This window comes from Odocoileus virginianus, chromosome 27, assembly GCF_023699985.2.
Source record: "Odocoileus virginianus isolate 20LAN1187 ecotype Illinois chromosome 27, Ovbor_1.2, whole genome shotgun sequence".
Lineage (NCBI taxonomy): Eukaryota > Metazoa > Chordata > Mammalia > Artiodactyla > Cervidae > Odocoileus > Odocoileus virginianus.
In genome coordinates this window covers 43,235,093-43,250,460 of record NC_069700.1, presented here as the reverse complement: position 1 = coordinate 43,250,460, position 15,368 = coordinate 43,235,093, and the positions used below count along the sequence as shown (strand labels likewise).

The window sequence follows — 15,368 nt, the reverse complement described above, 5'->3', positions numbered from 1 at the left end:
AAATTTTACTGAAAACACATCTCTTAATGAGATGGAAAGGGCTGATTTTACCAGCTCCAGAAAGAGCACTGTGGTCCAGTTCACAGTGGGTGAGAGAGCTCAGCTTTCCTCTGTCTAGTGAGAGAACAGTTAACAGAGGCAGGTGGGAAACACAGTTTTCAAGAAGATTCATTTTACAAAGGAACACATATGTTTGTGGAAATTGATCCCCCTTAAAACCTAGTCCTGCCCATGAAAGCCCATGGAGAGTTATCATGTTCACTTAGAGTAGGCAAACCGTCAACTAGTTAAAGAGAGACTTAACTTGGTTTCTTATTCTCCAAAATAGGGATCTCAGAATGGGTCTGAATTTCCTTGTAACTCTTGATAGTTGCATTTCCAACCTTCTTCCTGATGAGTCCCCATCCTTATGCATATGGGCAAGACAGGAACTCAGATGACTTCCAGATCACTGTAGGTTTGTGGCTGTGACAAGTGCATCTGAACATGCAAAGACCTGCTCATTGGCAAAGAAGCAGCCTAGAGTCAAAATTAAGAAAACATGGTTTTTTAATTTTTCCACTTCATGGAAGCACCACGGCTCCTGATAGTTCCCAATGGTTGGCCACCAGGTGGCAACAGAGAGAACATAGTGCTGCCAGCCCTGCCCCTGAGTTCCAGGGTTGGGGAAGAGGAGGTGGGAGGTGGGGGTAGGGATGTTCTGCTCTCAGAGAAAAAAGGAGAGGGAAAGTGGGCTTAAATACCCATCTCAAGAGGGGGCAGAAAATATGGACAACATCTTCAGAATAAAACTGAAGGAATGAGGAAAGGAATTAAGGAGTTAAGCTAAATTGTGGAGAATTCGAGGGGAATCAGAAGAGTGGAGATGGGTTTGAGAGCAGGGGTCCAGGATGCCTCTGGCGGCGCAGTTATCTGTACTCCTCCCTGGGTGGGTCAAGGTCTGGCTCTTCGTGAGATCCGTGGTCCACCTCAGGGGCAGGTGGCCAGGGGTTTTCTGGAGGCTGGGGTCCTGCGGGCCAGGGGTCGTCAGGCCGAGGAGGTTGAGGGGGATCAGTTCTAGGGGGTTCAGGAGGCCAGACTCCAGAATCAGGCAGGTCTCTCCAGGGACGACTGGGGCCTGGAGGTGGAGGATCCTCAAAGAGAGGGGGTGCCCCTGGCCAGGGGTCACCAGGGATTGGGGGGCCCTGAGGCAATGGTGGAGGGCCCTCCTCCTCTGAGATCTCTCTGGATGAGGGAGAAGGGTCGTCTCCACTGCCTGAGATGCCTGTAGAGGAGGAAGGAGGAAGATAAGAGGTTGTGAGGGTCCCCCCCCTCCCGGCAGCTAGTACCCCAGGAGCATCGCCTCTCTGCGATGGACCACAGCCTGAGCTGATCTAACAAACAAAACTCAAAAGTAACTCTCCCCGCGTTTGCAGAATACCAACACAATCTTAAAATGACATAAAACCCTGTCTTGAACTACGGACTAGACCAACTTTAAACTGACATGACCTCCCTTCTCCCACATAAGCTCCCTCCAACCCTGTTTGGGACACCCCACTGGGAGGACCCCTATACATGTCTGAGGTCCCAAAGCTGTCTACACCCTGGCCCCATGTGGCACCCAGATCCCATCTCTACAGTGACCTTCTCCCCTTAACAGAGACCTCAGCTCTGATGAACACTTGCCTGCATACCTGAATGCTGATCTAAGTTGCCACGTGGAGCTAAAGCCAAACCAGCAAAATGTTTATTCTGTGCTAAAATGCACCTAGTCACATCACCTCTGTCCCCTTAACTCTTCCCCTCACATGCGTCTCCCAGGATCTCCCAGAATCTCCCTGTCCTTATGCATCCATCTCAGCCTCGCCTCATCCTGACTGGTCCCCGTCACCCCAAATCACACTCCGGGCCTCTGTTCCCAGCTCACCTCCAGCAAACAAGCAAAGGACCAAGATCCCCAGGAGTTTCCAGTTGAGCATCTTGGCTATCTCCTGGCCCCCAAAGTCAGGGGTCAGCTGAGTCTGGGAGACTGAGAACCCTAAGAGGCTTTATAGGGGAGGAGGGAGTGGTGAAGGCTGATCTCTGGGGAGGGGCCGGCCCTGTCACACAAGGAATTGCATCCAAACCTGACTGGTCAAACCTGTCTGGAAGCCCATGGCTGATGTGTAATCACTGATGGTGGCGTCCCTCATTTTAGTCCCCCAGCTCAGGACCCAGCCACCCAGGCTTTATCGATGACCTAGACCTTGGTCACCCCACCCTTGTTTTCACGTCCCCCTTCATACACACCCTGCAGCAAATCCTAATAACAGGGACTTCTACCTCTCATCCCTCGAGGTCCCTGGAAGCCAAGGAATGGGAGCAAGCATGCGTGGGGAAGCAGTGTAATTACAGGGGCTGAGAGGGAAGATGCAGGGCAGAGGGCGGGCAACTGGGGGGACAAGGAGGGAGAGGATGGGCAGGGGTGCTCTCTCAAACACCTGGGACACAGCCAGAGCCATCTCAGCTGGTACACCGAGCCTCCTCCACCCACGCCAGGGTAACCCTCTCTTGGGGCTCAATTCTTCCTGGAATTTGCACTCCCCAGCATACACCTTCTCCAGGCTCAAAGGGGGCTTCCCAAGTAGTGACACACGAGGAATTTCATCCAGGAGCCACCTGAGGTGACTGCAGGTGAAGAAGGAAGTACAAGACATCCTGATTCCTTCTCCCCACCCCAAGGATGGTTCCAGTCAGTCACACCCAGAGGCTCTGGAAGAAGCTGCCTCAGCTCCCCCTGGCACCTCAGCCTCTTCCGCCTCCCTCTAGAATCTTCACCGCCCTTCCCCTGGTCCTTGGTGGGAACTCTCTGCTCCCCGCTTCTCTCCCCTCATCCTTCAGACATCAGTCTGTCTGGTCTGAGTCGCTCAGAGATGTCCCTTGAACTTTTCCGCAGCAAGGACTCCTTTGTCAGGATGTCTCATGAGCCACTCAGAAGCAAATGTCCAAAACTGAACTCACTTCCTCCACAACTTGGTCTGCTCCCCAGCGGTCAGGAATACCACTGTCCCCTGCAGTTCAATTTTTCAGACTTCATTCTTCTCTCTCCTCATCCCGTGCCCCCAAACCCGTCCTCCACAGCCAGTTGATAGGATTTTTAAATATGTAGGTCAAATTGTGTGGCTGTTCTCAGTTTAAAAAGTACTCCAGGGGCTGTCTATTTATTTATTTAATCTGGCCGGACCAGGTCTTGAGTTGTGGCATACAGGATCTTTAGTTGTGGCATGTAGAAATCTAGTTCCCTGACCAGGGATCGAACCTGGGCCCCCTGCTTTGGGAGCGCGGAGTCTTAGCCACTGGACCGCCAGGAACGTCCCTCCAAGGGGGTTTTATTGACTTAAGAGTAAAACCCTAGCTCCACCAGGCCTGGCCTCTCTCTGCGGCATCCTCCCTTGGTCTCCCTCCAGCCTCTGGACCTGTCCGTCCTCGTGCTTCTCCCAGGAGGCTGCACTGCCTGCTCCTTACCCTGCTCCTGGCCTCAGCAGCACATCCCTCCTGAGAGAAGCCCTGCCTGTCCCTTCATCTAAAGCAGCCCCTCCCCACAGAACTAGTTTCTATCATGTCACTCATTTTTTTCCTCTTCACAGCACTTGTTTGAAACACTCATTTGTTCATGTAGGTACCTGCCTGTCGTCTGTCTCTCCCACCAGAAGTGTCTCGGGAGCAGGGACCCACCCATCAATCAAACCCACCAGTGCCCCCACCAAGGCAGGATGCTGCCTGGCTCTGTGATTCCTGCTGAGCGTGTGAATGTTTTATCTGCCTCGTGCCCTTGCCTTGACCATTTCCCAGAGGTAGTTTTAAGACAAAAATTGGGAATAAAACAAAACCTGGAGCTTCTCCAAAAACCTCCCAGGCAGCCTAGGAAAGGGGTTTTGAAAAAGGAATCATCTAGAGAAAGAGCTGTATAAGGGACTGGTTCTCATATTTCCCAGACAAGAGAGGCTCCGGGGAGAAAATTTCCTTGTATCCCCAAAGAGAACTGTCCAAACCATGACTCCTACTGTTGTCATCTTTATTGAGCCACGGGAGAATTCATGACATCTTGGCAGCTGGTGTCCCTGAGGGCGGCTGGAGGAAGTCCCCTCCCCGACCCATTCCCCTTCCATCCTCATCCTCCTGGTCCTCACAGCTGGTCAGAGGCAGACTGAAGGAGAGGTCTGGCTGTCCCCTTCACAAATGGCTTCCTCTTTGGAAATGGCCTCACTCAGGCCCTGCAGGTCGTCAAGCAAGACAGAAAGGGATCCTGGAGGGACAGGAGGTGGACAAGGCCGTCACAGTCACAGTGAAGAGGAACAGGGCTGCTACCAGATGTGGGAGGGTTATGAGAAAGAAAGCTCTTGGCCCAAGGCAGGCTGTGGGCCTCCAGGGTCACAGAGAACAAGGCTCAAGCCCTGCAGAGTGCCTGGAGGAAAGATGCCCAGGGTCCCCCTGCCCTCCGTCCCTTACCTTTGATGGACTCCTTGGTGCAGAGAGCCGCTGCCGGGGGTGTGGGTGCTGACGACTCTGAGGGCTGAGGGCTGGGCTCCACAGGTACGCCCTTATCCGACGGACAAGGAAGAACTGCCAACAGTCGCTGCTGCTTGTAACGGGAGAGGAGACCCTCCTGCTGCAAGGTGGCCTGGGAAGGAGAGGGTTAAACGCCACCGAGCCCAGGCAGGGCCCCCTCCCCTCTCCCCAGCTCTGCTCCCCAGCCAGCCCAAGAAGGGCCCAGTCTCTCCGCCTCCTACCAGCATGAGGTTCTTGTCCCTCTCCAGCTCCTTCAGGCGCTGGGTCAGCCGCTGCCCCTCCTCCTTCCGGGCCTCATCCTGCAGGCGCCGGAGCTCCTGGTTCCGCTCCTTTTCCCGGGTGGCTTTGCGCTGGATCTGGCGTAGGGAGATCACTGCAGGAAAGCCGGGCCACAGAGGGGATGGGTGTTGGCAGCTCAGAGGCTGCGGGGAACTGAGAACACCAGCCTAGAAGCATGGGCGGGCACACTGGGTCCCCAGCTCTGTGACTCAGGGAGCCACGGACGCTTTGTGGCATTCAGTCTCTGCTGTACAGACGGCGGGGTGGTGGATGCTCTAGAATCTTGTGAATCTGTCAACCCCAAGTACCTCCCGCATCCCTGAAGCTTCCTGGAGGGCAGGAGGGGAAATCGGAATAGGGACTGGATATCAGATTTTGTGCAGTTCAAGTTCATTTTCTTAATATTGAGGTTACATAGGAAAATATTCTCCTTGTGGGAGATGCAGCGGAATAGTCAGATTGTTTGCAACTTATTCTCAATAACTCCCCCTCAAGATGTATATATATATATATGTCAATATGTGTAAATATACAGATAGACAGGAAAGGTGATCAAAGGTTATAAACTGCTGCTCTAAGGGGAGAAGGCAGATGAGTACCATTACATGATTCTTTTAATGTGGCTAAGTGTTTGAAATTCTTCCCGATAAGAATTGGGGGTAATCGTTGGTATGTCAGGTTGTCTCTGTGGAGGGGGGTGACTAGAAGGAGCTGGGGGGAGCTGGGGCTGGTCAAGTGCTATTGTTTGATCTGGGCACTGGCTATACAGGTGTGTTTACCACTCGAGAATTCGTTTTCCTTGATAACTTCATGACTTGCACACTTCAAACAGAAAAAGCTTTCAAAATAAAGTTTTGACAATAATCTCAACACTTCCTCCTTCTTGGAAGCCTAGGTGCATCCCAGCCACTCTCACCAGCCTTGGTGTGTTCCCTGCGAGCCTCATTCAGTCTCCTTTCTGATTCAGAGAGCTGTTCCCGCAGCCGACCTTCCACTTCGGCCACCTTCTCCTGCAGCGCTGGGGTGGAAGTGCACACAGGGTGTCAGGGGAGCCTAGCCTCATAGTTCTCACTGCTCCCCAACCCCGAGACTGCCCCCGTCCACTCCTGCACACCTTGCCCGTAGATCTCCTGCTGCTGGGTCAGCTCCTTCCGGAGGCTGGCAGCCTCTGCTGTGCTCTCCTGCTGGCCCTGGCGAGCTGCCTCCAGCTGCAGCCCCAGACTAGCCAGGGACTCCTGTGTGCGCTGCAGCTCCTGCTCCAGCTGCTGGGCCACCTCGCTCAGCTTCTGCCGCTCCGCCTCCCCTAGGAAAAGGAGGTACCCACTCAGGTTCCTCCCTGCCCTAGACCCCAGCTCTTCCCTCCTCCTCTTCTTCCCTAAGGCCCCCTGACTCTGGCCCCTGGCTTGTGCTCACTGACTTGCAAGCACTAGGCGTACCTTGCTCCCGGGCCCGGCCCACCTCCTGCTGGATGATGTGGGCGCTCAGCTGCAGTTCTGCATCCAAACGGTTCCGCTCCTCCCGCAGCTGCTCCAACTCGAGGCTCATGTCCGTGGTCGGTGGGGGTGGTGGGCAGCTGAGACAGGAAGGGAAACAGAGATGGGGGAAATCACCCAGCTGCCTGACCCCTAAGCCCTTATTCTTCCTCCATCCTCATGTTATTTGGGTCCCAGCAACCAACACCCTAAAGCCCCATTCCTGCCCCCAGTAAATCTAAAATGGCCCAGACTTCACCTCTCCTGGCGCAGCTGAGCAAGGGCCACTTTTCGAGCCATCAGGCCTGGGGAGAAAAGGCAGAGAGCATGAGAGGTGCATTTGCAGAGAGGAGGGGAAACAGGGGCGTAAGGAGATGCTCGGACCAGGGAAGAGGAGGCAGGAGGGTAGGTGTAGGATGAGAGAGCTGGTGGGGCAGGGGCAGGGGCAGGGCGCGGCTGGCAGTCACCCTACCCACCCCGAATGGTGTGGACCTTGCGGACAGCGTAGCTGACTCGGCTGCTGAGGCTGGGCAGCCGGGCTGTGGCACGCTCCACCTCGGCCATGGTGCCCTGGAGCCAGGTCTGAAAGCTGGAGAGGACATGAGGTCACCAAACCCTCAACCCCACCTCATTTCCAAAAGGTCTTGACCCCCTCTATCCTGTGCTGCTACATACATGGAGAAAGTAGGGAAGGGGGATCAGCCCAAGGGGAAGAGAAGCTGAAGCCGACATCCAAAGCCGAGGAAGGATTGTTACCTGTGCAAAGAAACCTGCGCTTCTCAGCAGTCTAGTTTCTAAAGGTTCTACAACAACAGCTGTGAAGGAAACACCTAGGAAGTTGGTATGAGAGACAGGCTTGCAACTGATTAAAAAAGGAAACTGGCATACGCTTTATTAACAGATGGAATATCTAGTAAGCAAGTAGAGGCAGACCTCGGATATACTGTGGGTTTAGTTCCAGACCACTGCAACAAAGCAAATACGGCAAAGCAGTACTGCAAAGCAAAGGTCGAATAGATTTTCTGGTTTCCCAGTGCTTATAAAAGTTATGCATATGCCATACTGTAGTCCATTAAGTGTGCAATAGCACTATGTCTTAAGAAACAACTAAACATTTAAAAACAACATTAATTTGAAAATAACGCTGTTGGGGAAAAATCGTGCCAAAAGACTTGCTTGACGCAGAATTGCCACAAACCTTCAGCTTGTAAAAAAATGCAGTATCTGTGAATGATAAAGCAAAGTATAATAAAACTTTGTATGCCTGTGGGTGTTCAACTTTACTTATTTATTTTTTTGGTGTTCAAATTTAAAAGAAAAAAAATAGGTTAAATTTTTTCCCAACCCAACAGGGCATGCCTGCAAAATTTTAAAGAAAGAAACAAAGATCAAGTGTCTATACTCCCCATCTTTGAACAGTTCTGAAGGTAGAGATCTGGCTGTGCTAAGTTGCTTTAGTCGTGTCTGACTCTTTGCAACTCCATGCACTGTAGCCCATCAGATTCCTCTGTCCAAGGAATTCTCCAAGCAAGAATACTGGAGTGGGTTGCCATGCCCTCCTCCAGGGCATCTTCCCGACCCAAGAATCAAACCTGTGTCTCTTACATCTCCTACTAGGTGCTCTGTTTAGCTCAAGCTGTTATTAACTGCAGGAGGAAGTTAACCTCATCTCAGCCAAACATGCAGTGGGTGGGAGTCATAACAAGTGACCGTGGTGAGAATGTGGCCAGGTGGGGTGGGGGGTGCCCCATAAAAAACAAACACAGAGACTTTTACAGGGCTAGATACCTCCAGCCCTGCTTCCTCCAGACAACCAGCCTTCCAGCCCCACTTGCCTGAGGCTCTTAAACTTCAAGATGCCCAGGAAGTCTAGGAAGCAGGAATGCTATTCCACCCACCCTCCACCCCAGATACCTGCTCACAGCACTGGCCACAAGCCTCAGCTGCTCTTCTGCTGGGGCCATCTGCTGCCTCCTCCGGCACCAGGCCTCCTGAGTGCGGCTCAGCTCCATCTGCAGGGCCTAGGAAAGATGAGGTAAAGAAAGGGGTCCCATGCCTGGGGTCTTCCTACCCTCCCTCAGCCTCTGCCCATCTCAGACGCTGACCTTGGCGCCCACCCGCTCCACCTCCACCTCGGCAGCTTTGTCCTGCAGGGAGCGCTGCAGGATGGCCTGCTCCTGGCACTGGGTTTCCACCCTTTCCTGGAGCTCTGCCACCTGGGGAAGGAAAAGAGGCAGGTCCAGAGCAGAAAGCTGTAAGGTGGGGGGGGGGGGGGGGAGGGAAGCATTGGGAAGGCAGGGGCAAGTGCAGAGATCTCTGAAAGAAGGCCACGTTGGGAGACAAGAAGCCCCGTTCTTGAGAATGGAGTCTGGGTCCAGGTTTCCTTCCAGAAGCATGTTCCATGGTCCACACCTTAAGGAACTGCCCGGTGACCTGCCCATAAGGACCCATAGCCTCGGCCCATGCCACCCACCGGTCCTTAAACACTCACCTCCTGGAAGAGGCCATCCCCGACCACCCTACCTAAGGCCAACCCACCTCACAAAGTGTAAGCCTCATGAGAGCAGGTCTTTGTGGACCTTTACTCAGGGCTGTGCAGCCAGCACAGGGGAGCCACACAAGTATCTGGTGAATAAACGCCATCCCTTCCGCAAGCAGCAGGGAGCTGGGGGAGAGCACGGGAGGAAGTGGGCTCCAGGCAACCTGTCCCTTCAGTCGCTCCACACATTCTCTGTGCTCCAGCTCCTGGGCCTTCAGCTGCACCATGAGGGCAAACACCTTCTCCCGCCAGTGCTTCAGCAGGGACTGGCACTTCTTGGTGAACTCGGGCTCCAGGCAGTCTGAAGGCTGAACCTGCGGATGGAGGAAGCAGGGAGAGTGGGGGCTCCTGGGGGAGCAGAGGAAGGAGGGGGGTCTGGTTTCTCCTATCTTGCCCTGGCATCAGGAGCAAGGAGAGGTGTTCAGGGCAAGAAAGATGTCAGCAGGTTCTGGGAGTGGCACACCAACCCCTCCCACGCACAGGGGCCGAGGGGCCTGGGCCAGGGGCCTACCTTCCGGGCCAGCTCCTCCTCCTGCATGCAGAGGATGTGTGAGAGGCTCTGCACGCGCACCTGCAGCAGCTCGGTGGTGGTGTGCAAGCTGTCCCGGTCCTCCTGCAGGTGCTGCAGGCAAGGTGGGGAAAGAGGGCAGCCACCTCCATCAGGTCTGCCAGTGGCCCTCGGGTGGCGCCCAACCTGTGCACCCCTCGACGGCACTGCCTTTTCTCCAGGGGACTGTGCTCTTCTCCAGAGGCCCTTGCCCAGGACTTGAGCCCTCATGTTCCGTCCCAGGTCGGGCACTCTCTCACCTGGACGGTTTCTAGAAGCTCCTGTCGCTCTGATTCCCATGCCTGGCTGCGGACCTCCGGAGGGACCTGCTCCCCCACATACCTCCTCAGGTTCTCAACCAAGGTCACCTGAGCCTCCAAGTCCTCTTGGGTCTTGCTGGGGTTGGGGTAGGAGCAGAGTAGCCATCAGGGGGCCACCCTGGAGACCCACTTTCCCCACCAACCCACCAACTACCAGGTCCCCCTCGGGTCGCCCACTCCCCTGAACTCACCTCAGCTGCTTCCGCAGCAGCTCGGCCTCCCTCTGGGCTGCAACCAGCTCCTTGGTTTCCCCTGACCTCCGGGTTTCCAGATTACTCAGAGATTTCTCCAGGCCCCCAGCTTTGCTGGTCAAACTGGAAATGGCCTCCTGGTGAGCCTGGGTCAAGGAAGACAGCTGCAGAGAGAAGGGAGGACTCAGCAGGGGCCAGCTGGCCCACATCTGGGCTTTCCAAATCCGCCCCCTGCTTCAACCTTGGCCTTCACTCCCACTTTCTGTGACCCTGGACAATCACCCGAGAAATCATCTAACTGCCACAGCAAAACAGAGACCATCCTTGGTGCTTCACTTCCCATCACCCTCCAGTCCATCAGCAGTTCCTGTCAGGTATCCCCCCAGAACACTGTCACTTCTCTCCATATCCAGTGCCACTAACTTAAGGTAAACCACCTCATCTCTGGCCTGGACAATGACAGCAATCACCTGACCAGTCTTAGAATCCTTCAGTGGCTTCCCACGGCATTCAGACCAGCTTCTCCCCTGGGTCTGTGAAGCCTGTGTCATGCCTTGGCCTCTGAGTTCACATCCTGTCTCTCCACTGCCCACTCTGCTCCAGCCACAGTGCTCTCTCATCGTCCCCCCCAAGTCTGCTCCTTCCCACCTCAGAGTCTACCCAGAGGCCTGTTTCCCCCAGCTCCTCAGATCTCCATGACATCACCTCCCGGGGCCGCTACTCCCCACCCATCACCTGCCTGGTTCTGTCATCTGTTCGTGCCCTTCCTGCACTTATCATTACAAGATGATCCTGCTTCTGCACCTGCTTACTATCTATTTCCTGCCATCCGGAAGGAAGCCCAAGGAAGGCAGAGAGCTGGTCTCTTTCAACAGCACCTCCAGCAGTGGTAAAGGTGTCAGATACGCTGAAAGAGTCATGTTGTGGCCTTCCCCAGCCCCTAGACCAGTGGGGCTCCTTTGTCCTCCTTCACGGTACTTCTCCCGATCACAGTTAATTAATTATAGTTAAATAAGGCACTGAATGTGTCTTCCACTGGGTTGTCAGCTCCACCCACGAGGACAGGGAGCTGACTGATTTGCTCACCCCAGTGTCCCAGCTCTTGTTTCAGGAATGGCAAAGAGGAAGCATGGATACATGCCTGCCGACTGAGTAATCTACCCTTCCCAGTCCACCTCAGGACCCCTCCCACACCCCTCACTCCCCTTCCCGATGCTCCCAGATAAACTGGGTACTTGGAGTAAAGCAGAAAGACAAACTACTTCCCCCTGGAAGAGGAAGCAGGGCTTCAGGTGATGGGAGTTCACCTGAGTCTGAGTAGAAAAGGGCAATCTCAATAAGACCAACACACCAAAGTTCTCCCTCTTTCCAAGTCACTTGTATTTTTTTACCTTCACCAAACACCTCATCACTCTTTTCGGCAAAGCCTGCTCTTTGCTGGGGAGCTCCGGCCCAGCTCCCCACTGGGCAGCTGAGCCTTCCCCACACCCACATTCACCTGTTCTTGGTGCAGCCTCTGAACCTCCTCCAGCTCCCGCTGGCTCCCTTCTTCCAGGTTCTTCCGGACAACCTCGGCCCCAGCCAGGGCGGCACGCAGGCCCTCGGCCTCAGCGCGGCCAGCTTTCTCCGCCCGTGCCAGTGCCTCCAGCTCCACAGCCTGAGCCTCCAGCCTCAGCTTCTGCTGCAGCGAGGTCTCCCGTAGCACCCGGACCTCTTCCTCCAGCCGCCGCAGCTCTCGCAGCTGCCGAGAGATCAGCTCAGCCTGCTGGCTCAGGGCCTGCGATCCTGCCAGCTCCACGGACCTTCAGAGACAGGTTAGTCTGGTGGTGAAAGCAGCCAAGGCATAAATGGAGACAGGAGAAGAGGAGAGGATCCCTCTGCTCCTATGTGGAGAGATGGCAGGGAATGAAGCTGGGCCACGGGGATCTCTGCATTCACCATCATCATTCAAGGCAGCCCTACTAAGCATATCTGGGTCCACAGGACCTCAAAAGTTAGCTGAGTTAATGGACCATAACCTCTCTTGAAGGCAATATACAGGCAGATGTGTTAACCATCACAAGCGTACATCATTAGGCTACACACTCTGAACTGGAGAAGTCTGAAGGACACTGAGACTGCTGAATTCTGACTTAAGGGCAAGGAAAAGTTTGATGGAGGTACAAAGAGAAGTGATGGCTTCCAGTATCAGTATGGCAAGGCCAGGTGCCAGTTAGGATTATTTAACTGTTAGATATCCTGCATGAGAAGTCTGAGAGGGCATCACCCCAATAAATTACAAAGTCTCAACCTCTAGAGAGCTGAAACCAGCTTATAAGATGATTCTTCACACAGTTCCCTCACTGAGGCCCAGAACCACAGCACTTAAAAAAAATTTTTTTTTGGCTGTGCCGTGCAGCTTATGGAATCTCAGTTCCCAAAGCAGGGACTGAACCGTGTCCTTCTCAGTGAAAGCTTGGAATCCTAACCACTGGACTCCCCAACACTTTTGTACAGGATCTGTAGCCTACAGAAATTAAGTGACTGGACAAAGGATCTTTCAGTTCAGTTCAGTTCAGTCGCTCAGTTGTGTCCGACTCTTTGTGACCCCATGAATCGCAGCATGCCAGGCCTCCCTGTCCATCACCAATTCCCGGAGTTTACTCAAACCCATGTCCATTGAGTTGGTGATGCCATCCAACCATCTCATTCTCTGTCGTCCCCTTCTCCTACTGCCCCCAATTCCTCCCAGAATCAGGGTCTTTTCCAGTGAGTCAACTCTTCGCATGAGGTGGCCAAAGTACTGGAGTTTCAGCTTCAGCATCAGACCCCCCAATGAACACCCAGGACTGATCTCCTTTAGGATGGACTGATTGGATCTGCTTGCAGTCCAAGGAACTCTCAGGAGTGTTCTCCAACACCATAGTTCAAAAGCATCAATTTTCCAGCGCTCAGCTTTATTCACAGTCCAACTCTCACATCCATACATGACCACTGGAAAAACCATAGCCTTGACTAGACAGACCTTTGATGGCAAAGTAATGTCTCTGCTTTTTAACATGCTATCTAGGTTGGTCATAACTCCTTCCAAGGAGTAAGCGTCTTCTAATTTCATGGCTGCAATCACCATCTGCAGTGATTTTGGAGCCCCAAAAAATAAAGTCAACCACTGTTTCCACTGTCTCCCCATCTATTTCCCATGAAGTGATGGGACCAGATGCCATGATCTTAGATTTCTGAGTGTTAAGCTTTAAGCCAACTTTTTCACTCTCCTTTTTCACTTTCATCAAGAGGCTTTTTAGTTCCTCTTCACTTTCTGCCATAAGGGTGGTGTCATCTGCACTAGGGGGTAGCCAAACAAGCCACAGTCTCCATCTCCTGATGCTCTCACACTCCCCTTTCATCATCCTGCTTCTTTCCCTTTGACAAGGTCCAAAGTAGAACCAATTGCAATCCTGCTCAAGAACAAAATGGCAGAAGGATGTTCCAGTACATTTGGGAAAAGACTCACATGAAACATCAAGAATAAGAATTTTCATAGACAACACATTGACAGAGAGCATGGCCAGCTCCACCAGATGAACTCATACTACTATAGCACCCAGTCTGTGTATCCAGCCCACACTTCTTCAGCCTGCCTTATACTATGTTTAGTACAATCAGCTGTGGGTCAACCAATTTTTTCCCTTAGGATTTTAAATTCTTTGATATCATGATCTCTTATTTATTTTTGTTATCTTTGTCCCTAGCATCTAGCACACTGCTATTATTTATGCATTGTAGACACCAACAACTGCTTATTTAAAAAATGAACAAACTGTGGAACTAAGGGTTGAAATAGCGTAAGGACTCTATTACAGTGAAAAAGGGTCATTGACAAGCAAGTCCAAGAGAACAGTAACATTAGATCCGTACCTGCCTCTCCACTCTGGTTCCTGCCCTTTGCCAGAAACTTCCTGTTCCCACATGGTCACTTGAGGTCTCTGGTTGTCTGGCCGCCTCTCTAAGACATCTTGATGGGTTGGGCGCTGGACCAGGGGAGTGTCTGAGGCCCATGTGGGAGCCATTCTCGGCAGAGTTGGAAGGGGCAGAACTTGGAAGTGGGATGGGGGAATCAGCCCAGTGGAACCTAAAGAATCATAAGGACAAAGGTACTCAGTTCTCCAGGGAGACACCATCACCAGTCCCCATGGCAGGTCCCACTGACCTGAAGGTCGAAACATCTCCACATTATTTGAAGTCTCTAGAGTCGGTCTACAGCCATCTATGCCCCCCTGAACAATAGGAGAAACAAGGACACTCCAATTCAATTTTCAGGCCTCCTTCCAAAGAGGGCCCCTACAATAACAAAGTCATAATCCTTAAATAACAGCCAGGTCCATCCGACTCTTAGCTCTTCTTATCCTACTTCCCAAAAGAAGCAGGAAGTACCCCAAGATCCCTTGCTTGTCTCAGTCTGGTTCCTGACAGACTATGGCAACAGCCATGAGGTGGAGAGAATTTACTGAGACAGGCTGAGGGGCTGTGAAGTTTTACTCATACTTTTAGAATTCTGGACAGTGCCTTTACCCTCCTCCTTAAGTTTCTATAGTCTTTGCAGTTCCTGGATGAAGGTGACAATTGAGGTATGCGATGCAGGGGCCGTGAGCCCAGTCTCCAGAGTTCTCTCCATGGCTCACCAAGGCCTTGGGGAAGCCCATCCAGACACCACCAAGCCATGACTCCCGGGTCCTTCCCTATCAAAGCGCTGGCCCAAGGCCTGGCCCCTGATGAATGTGGCCACATGTAGCACAGGATGCCCCCCAGAACCGCTTGGGGAATCCAGGCAGCCTAGACTCCTTAGCAGAAAAGCCAGCTAGTTTCGGACATCTCATCCAAACCGTGCCAGCAACTTTCCACTCAGTTTCTCTCTATCCTCCCTTCAGCTTCCATTCCTGCCTCCCACCTGCCTCTCCAGAGTCCTAGAGCAGAGAGAAGTCTTGTCAAGATCTCCCCACTCTCCCACCCGAATTCATCTATTTTTCTCCCAATCTGGGACCTCTATCCCTCCCTACATCACTATTTGCTTTTATCCTGAATGAATTATGCTGGCCCCTCACCCTCTCATATCTCAGTAGCCTGCACTCCCTCCCTCCTCTCCCCCAGATCCTCCTGAGTCTTCGCCCTGCTGGACGCTGAGCTCTAAGGCTGTTCTGACCACCTCATTTGTTCCTTTACCCTGCCCTTACACCCCTCGGCCCTGGGGACCCCTGAACCCACCCCCGCACCCCCTCTCAGCCCCTTCCCGCCCCCAACTGACTCTTGCCGAATACCCCTTACCCAGCGCGAGAGACCCCACAGCCCTCTGGCCACACCCCCTACACCTAGCTCCCGGTCGCGGCCTGGGTTCCTGACCGCGCCTGCGCAAAGCGGGCAAGTTGGCGGGACGCTCTAAGCCTGCAGGGTTACCACTCCGGAAGGAGGCGGGGAAGAGGCGCACGCAGGCGCAGTAGTGTCTAAAGCCAGGCCCAA

General features: G+C 53.3%; 2 protein-coding genes across 8 annotated transcripts; both read right to left on the bottom strand.

The window, feature by feature from the left end:
* Positions 1 to 531: 531 nt before the first annotated feature.
* PSORS1C2 (psoriasis susceptibility 1 candidate 2) lies at positions 532 to 2,735 on the bottom strand. The gene is made up of 2 exons (XM_020869570.2): positions 1,910 to 2,735; positions 532 to 1,264 (listed from the first exon to the last, which is right to left on the bottom strand). The coding sequence occupies exons 1-2, from the start codon at positions 1,959 to 1,961 to the stop codon at positions 909 to 911; spliced, it is 408 nt and encodes a 135-aa protein (XP_020725229.2). The 5' UTR covers positions 1,962 to 2,735; the 3' UTR covers positions 532 to 908.
* Positions 2,736 to 4,019: 1,284 nt separating this feature from the next.
* CCHCR1 (coiled-coil alpha-helical rod protein 1) lies at positions 4,020 to 15,361 on the bottom strand. Of its 7 annotated transcripts, none has more exons than XM_020869575.2 (18): positions 15,337 to 15,361; positions 14,065 to 14,131; positions 13,773 to 13,986; positions 11,377 to 11,680; positions 9,879 to 10,042; positions 9,628 to 9,763; positions 9,332 to 9,442; positions 8,985 to 9,134; positions 8,387 to 8,497; positions 8,196 to 8,302; positions 6,758 to 6,870; positions 6,541 to 6,586; positions 6,246 to 6,382; positions 5,924 to 6,112; positions 5,726 to 5,827; positions 4,752 to 4,903; positions 4,471 to 4,642; positions 4,020 to 4,267 (listed from the first exon to the last, which is right to left on the bottom strand). In XM_020869575.2, the coding sequence occupies exons 2-18, from the start codon at positions 14,078 to 14,080 to the stop codon at positions 4,158 to 4,160; spliced, it is 2,334 nt and encodes a 777-aa protein (XP_020725234.2). In that variant the 5' UTR covers positions 14,081 to 14,131; positions 15,337 to 15,361; the 3' UTR covers positions 4,020 to 4,157. The 7 variants fall into 7 exon arrangements, with proteins under 7 accessions (XP_020725234.2, XP_020725236.2, XP_020725233.2 ...); XM_020869577.2 differs by lacking the exon at positions 15,337 to 15,361 and adding an exon at positions 15,177 to 15,306 and having other exon boundaries at positions 14,065 to 14,195; XM_020869574.2 differs by lacking the exon at positions 15,337 to 15,361 and adding an exon at positions 15,177 to 15,305.
* Between the last annotated feature and the right edge of the window lie 7 nt (positions 15,362 to 15,368).

Coding starts and splice junctions, on each gene's coding strand:
- PSORS1C2 (XM_020869570.2), bottom strand. CDS start 1,961: ATGCTCAACTGGAAACTCCTGGGGATCTTGGTCCTTTGCTTGTTTGCT. Junction 1,265..1,909: donor CCTTTGCTTGTTTGCTGGAG/GTGAGCTGGGAA, acceptor CCTCCTCTACAG/GCATCTCAGGCAGTGGAGAC.
- CCHCR1 (XM_020869571.2), bottom strand. CDS start 14,642: ATGTGGCCACATTCATCAGGGGCCAGGCCTTGGGCCAGCGCTTTGATA. Junction 9,764..9,878: donor CTGCTGCGGAAGCAGCTGAG/GTGAGTTCAGGG, acceptor CCCCAACCCCAG/CAAGACCCAAGAGGACTTGG. Junction 9,135..9,331: donor AGGAGGAGCTGGCCCGGAAG/GTAGGCCCCTGG, acceptor CTCCATCCGCAG/GTTCAGCCTTCAGACTGCCT.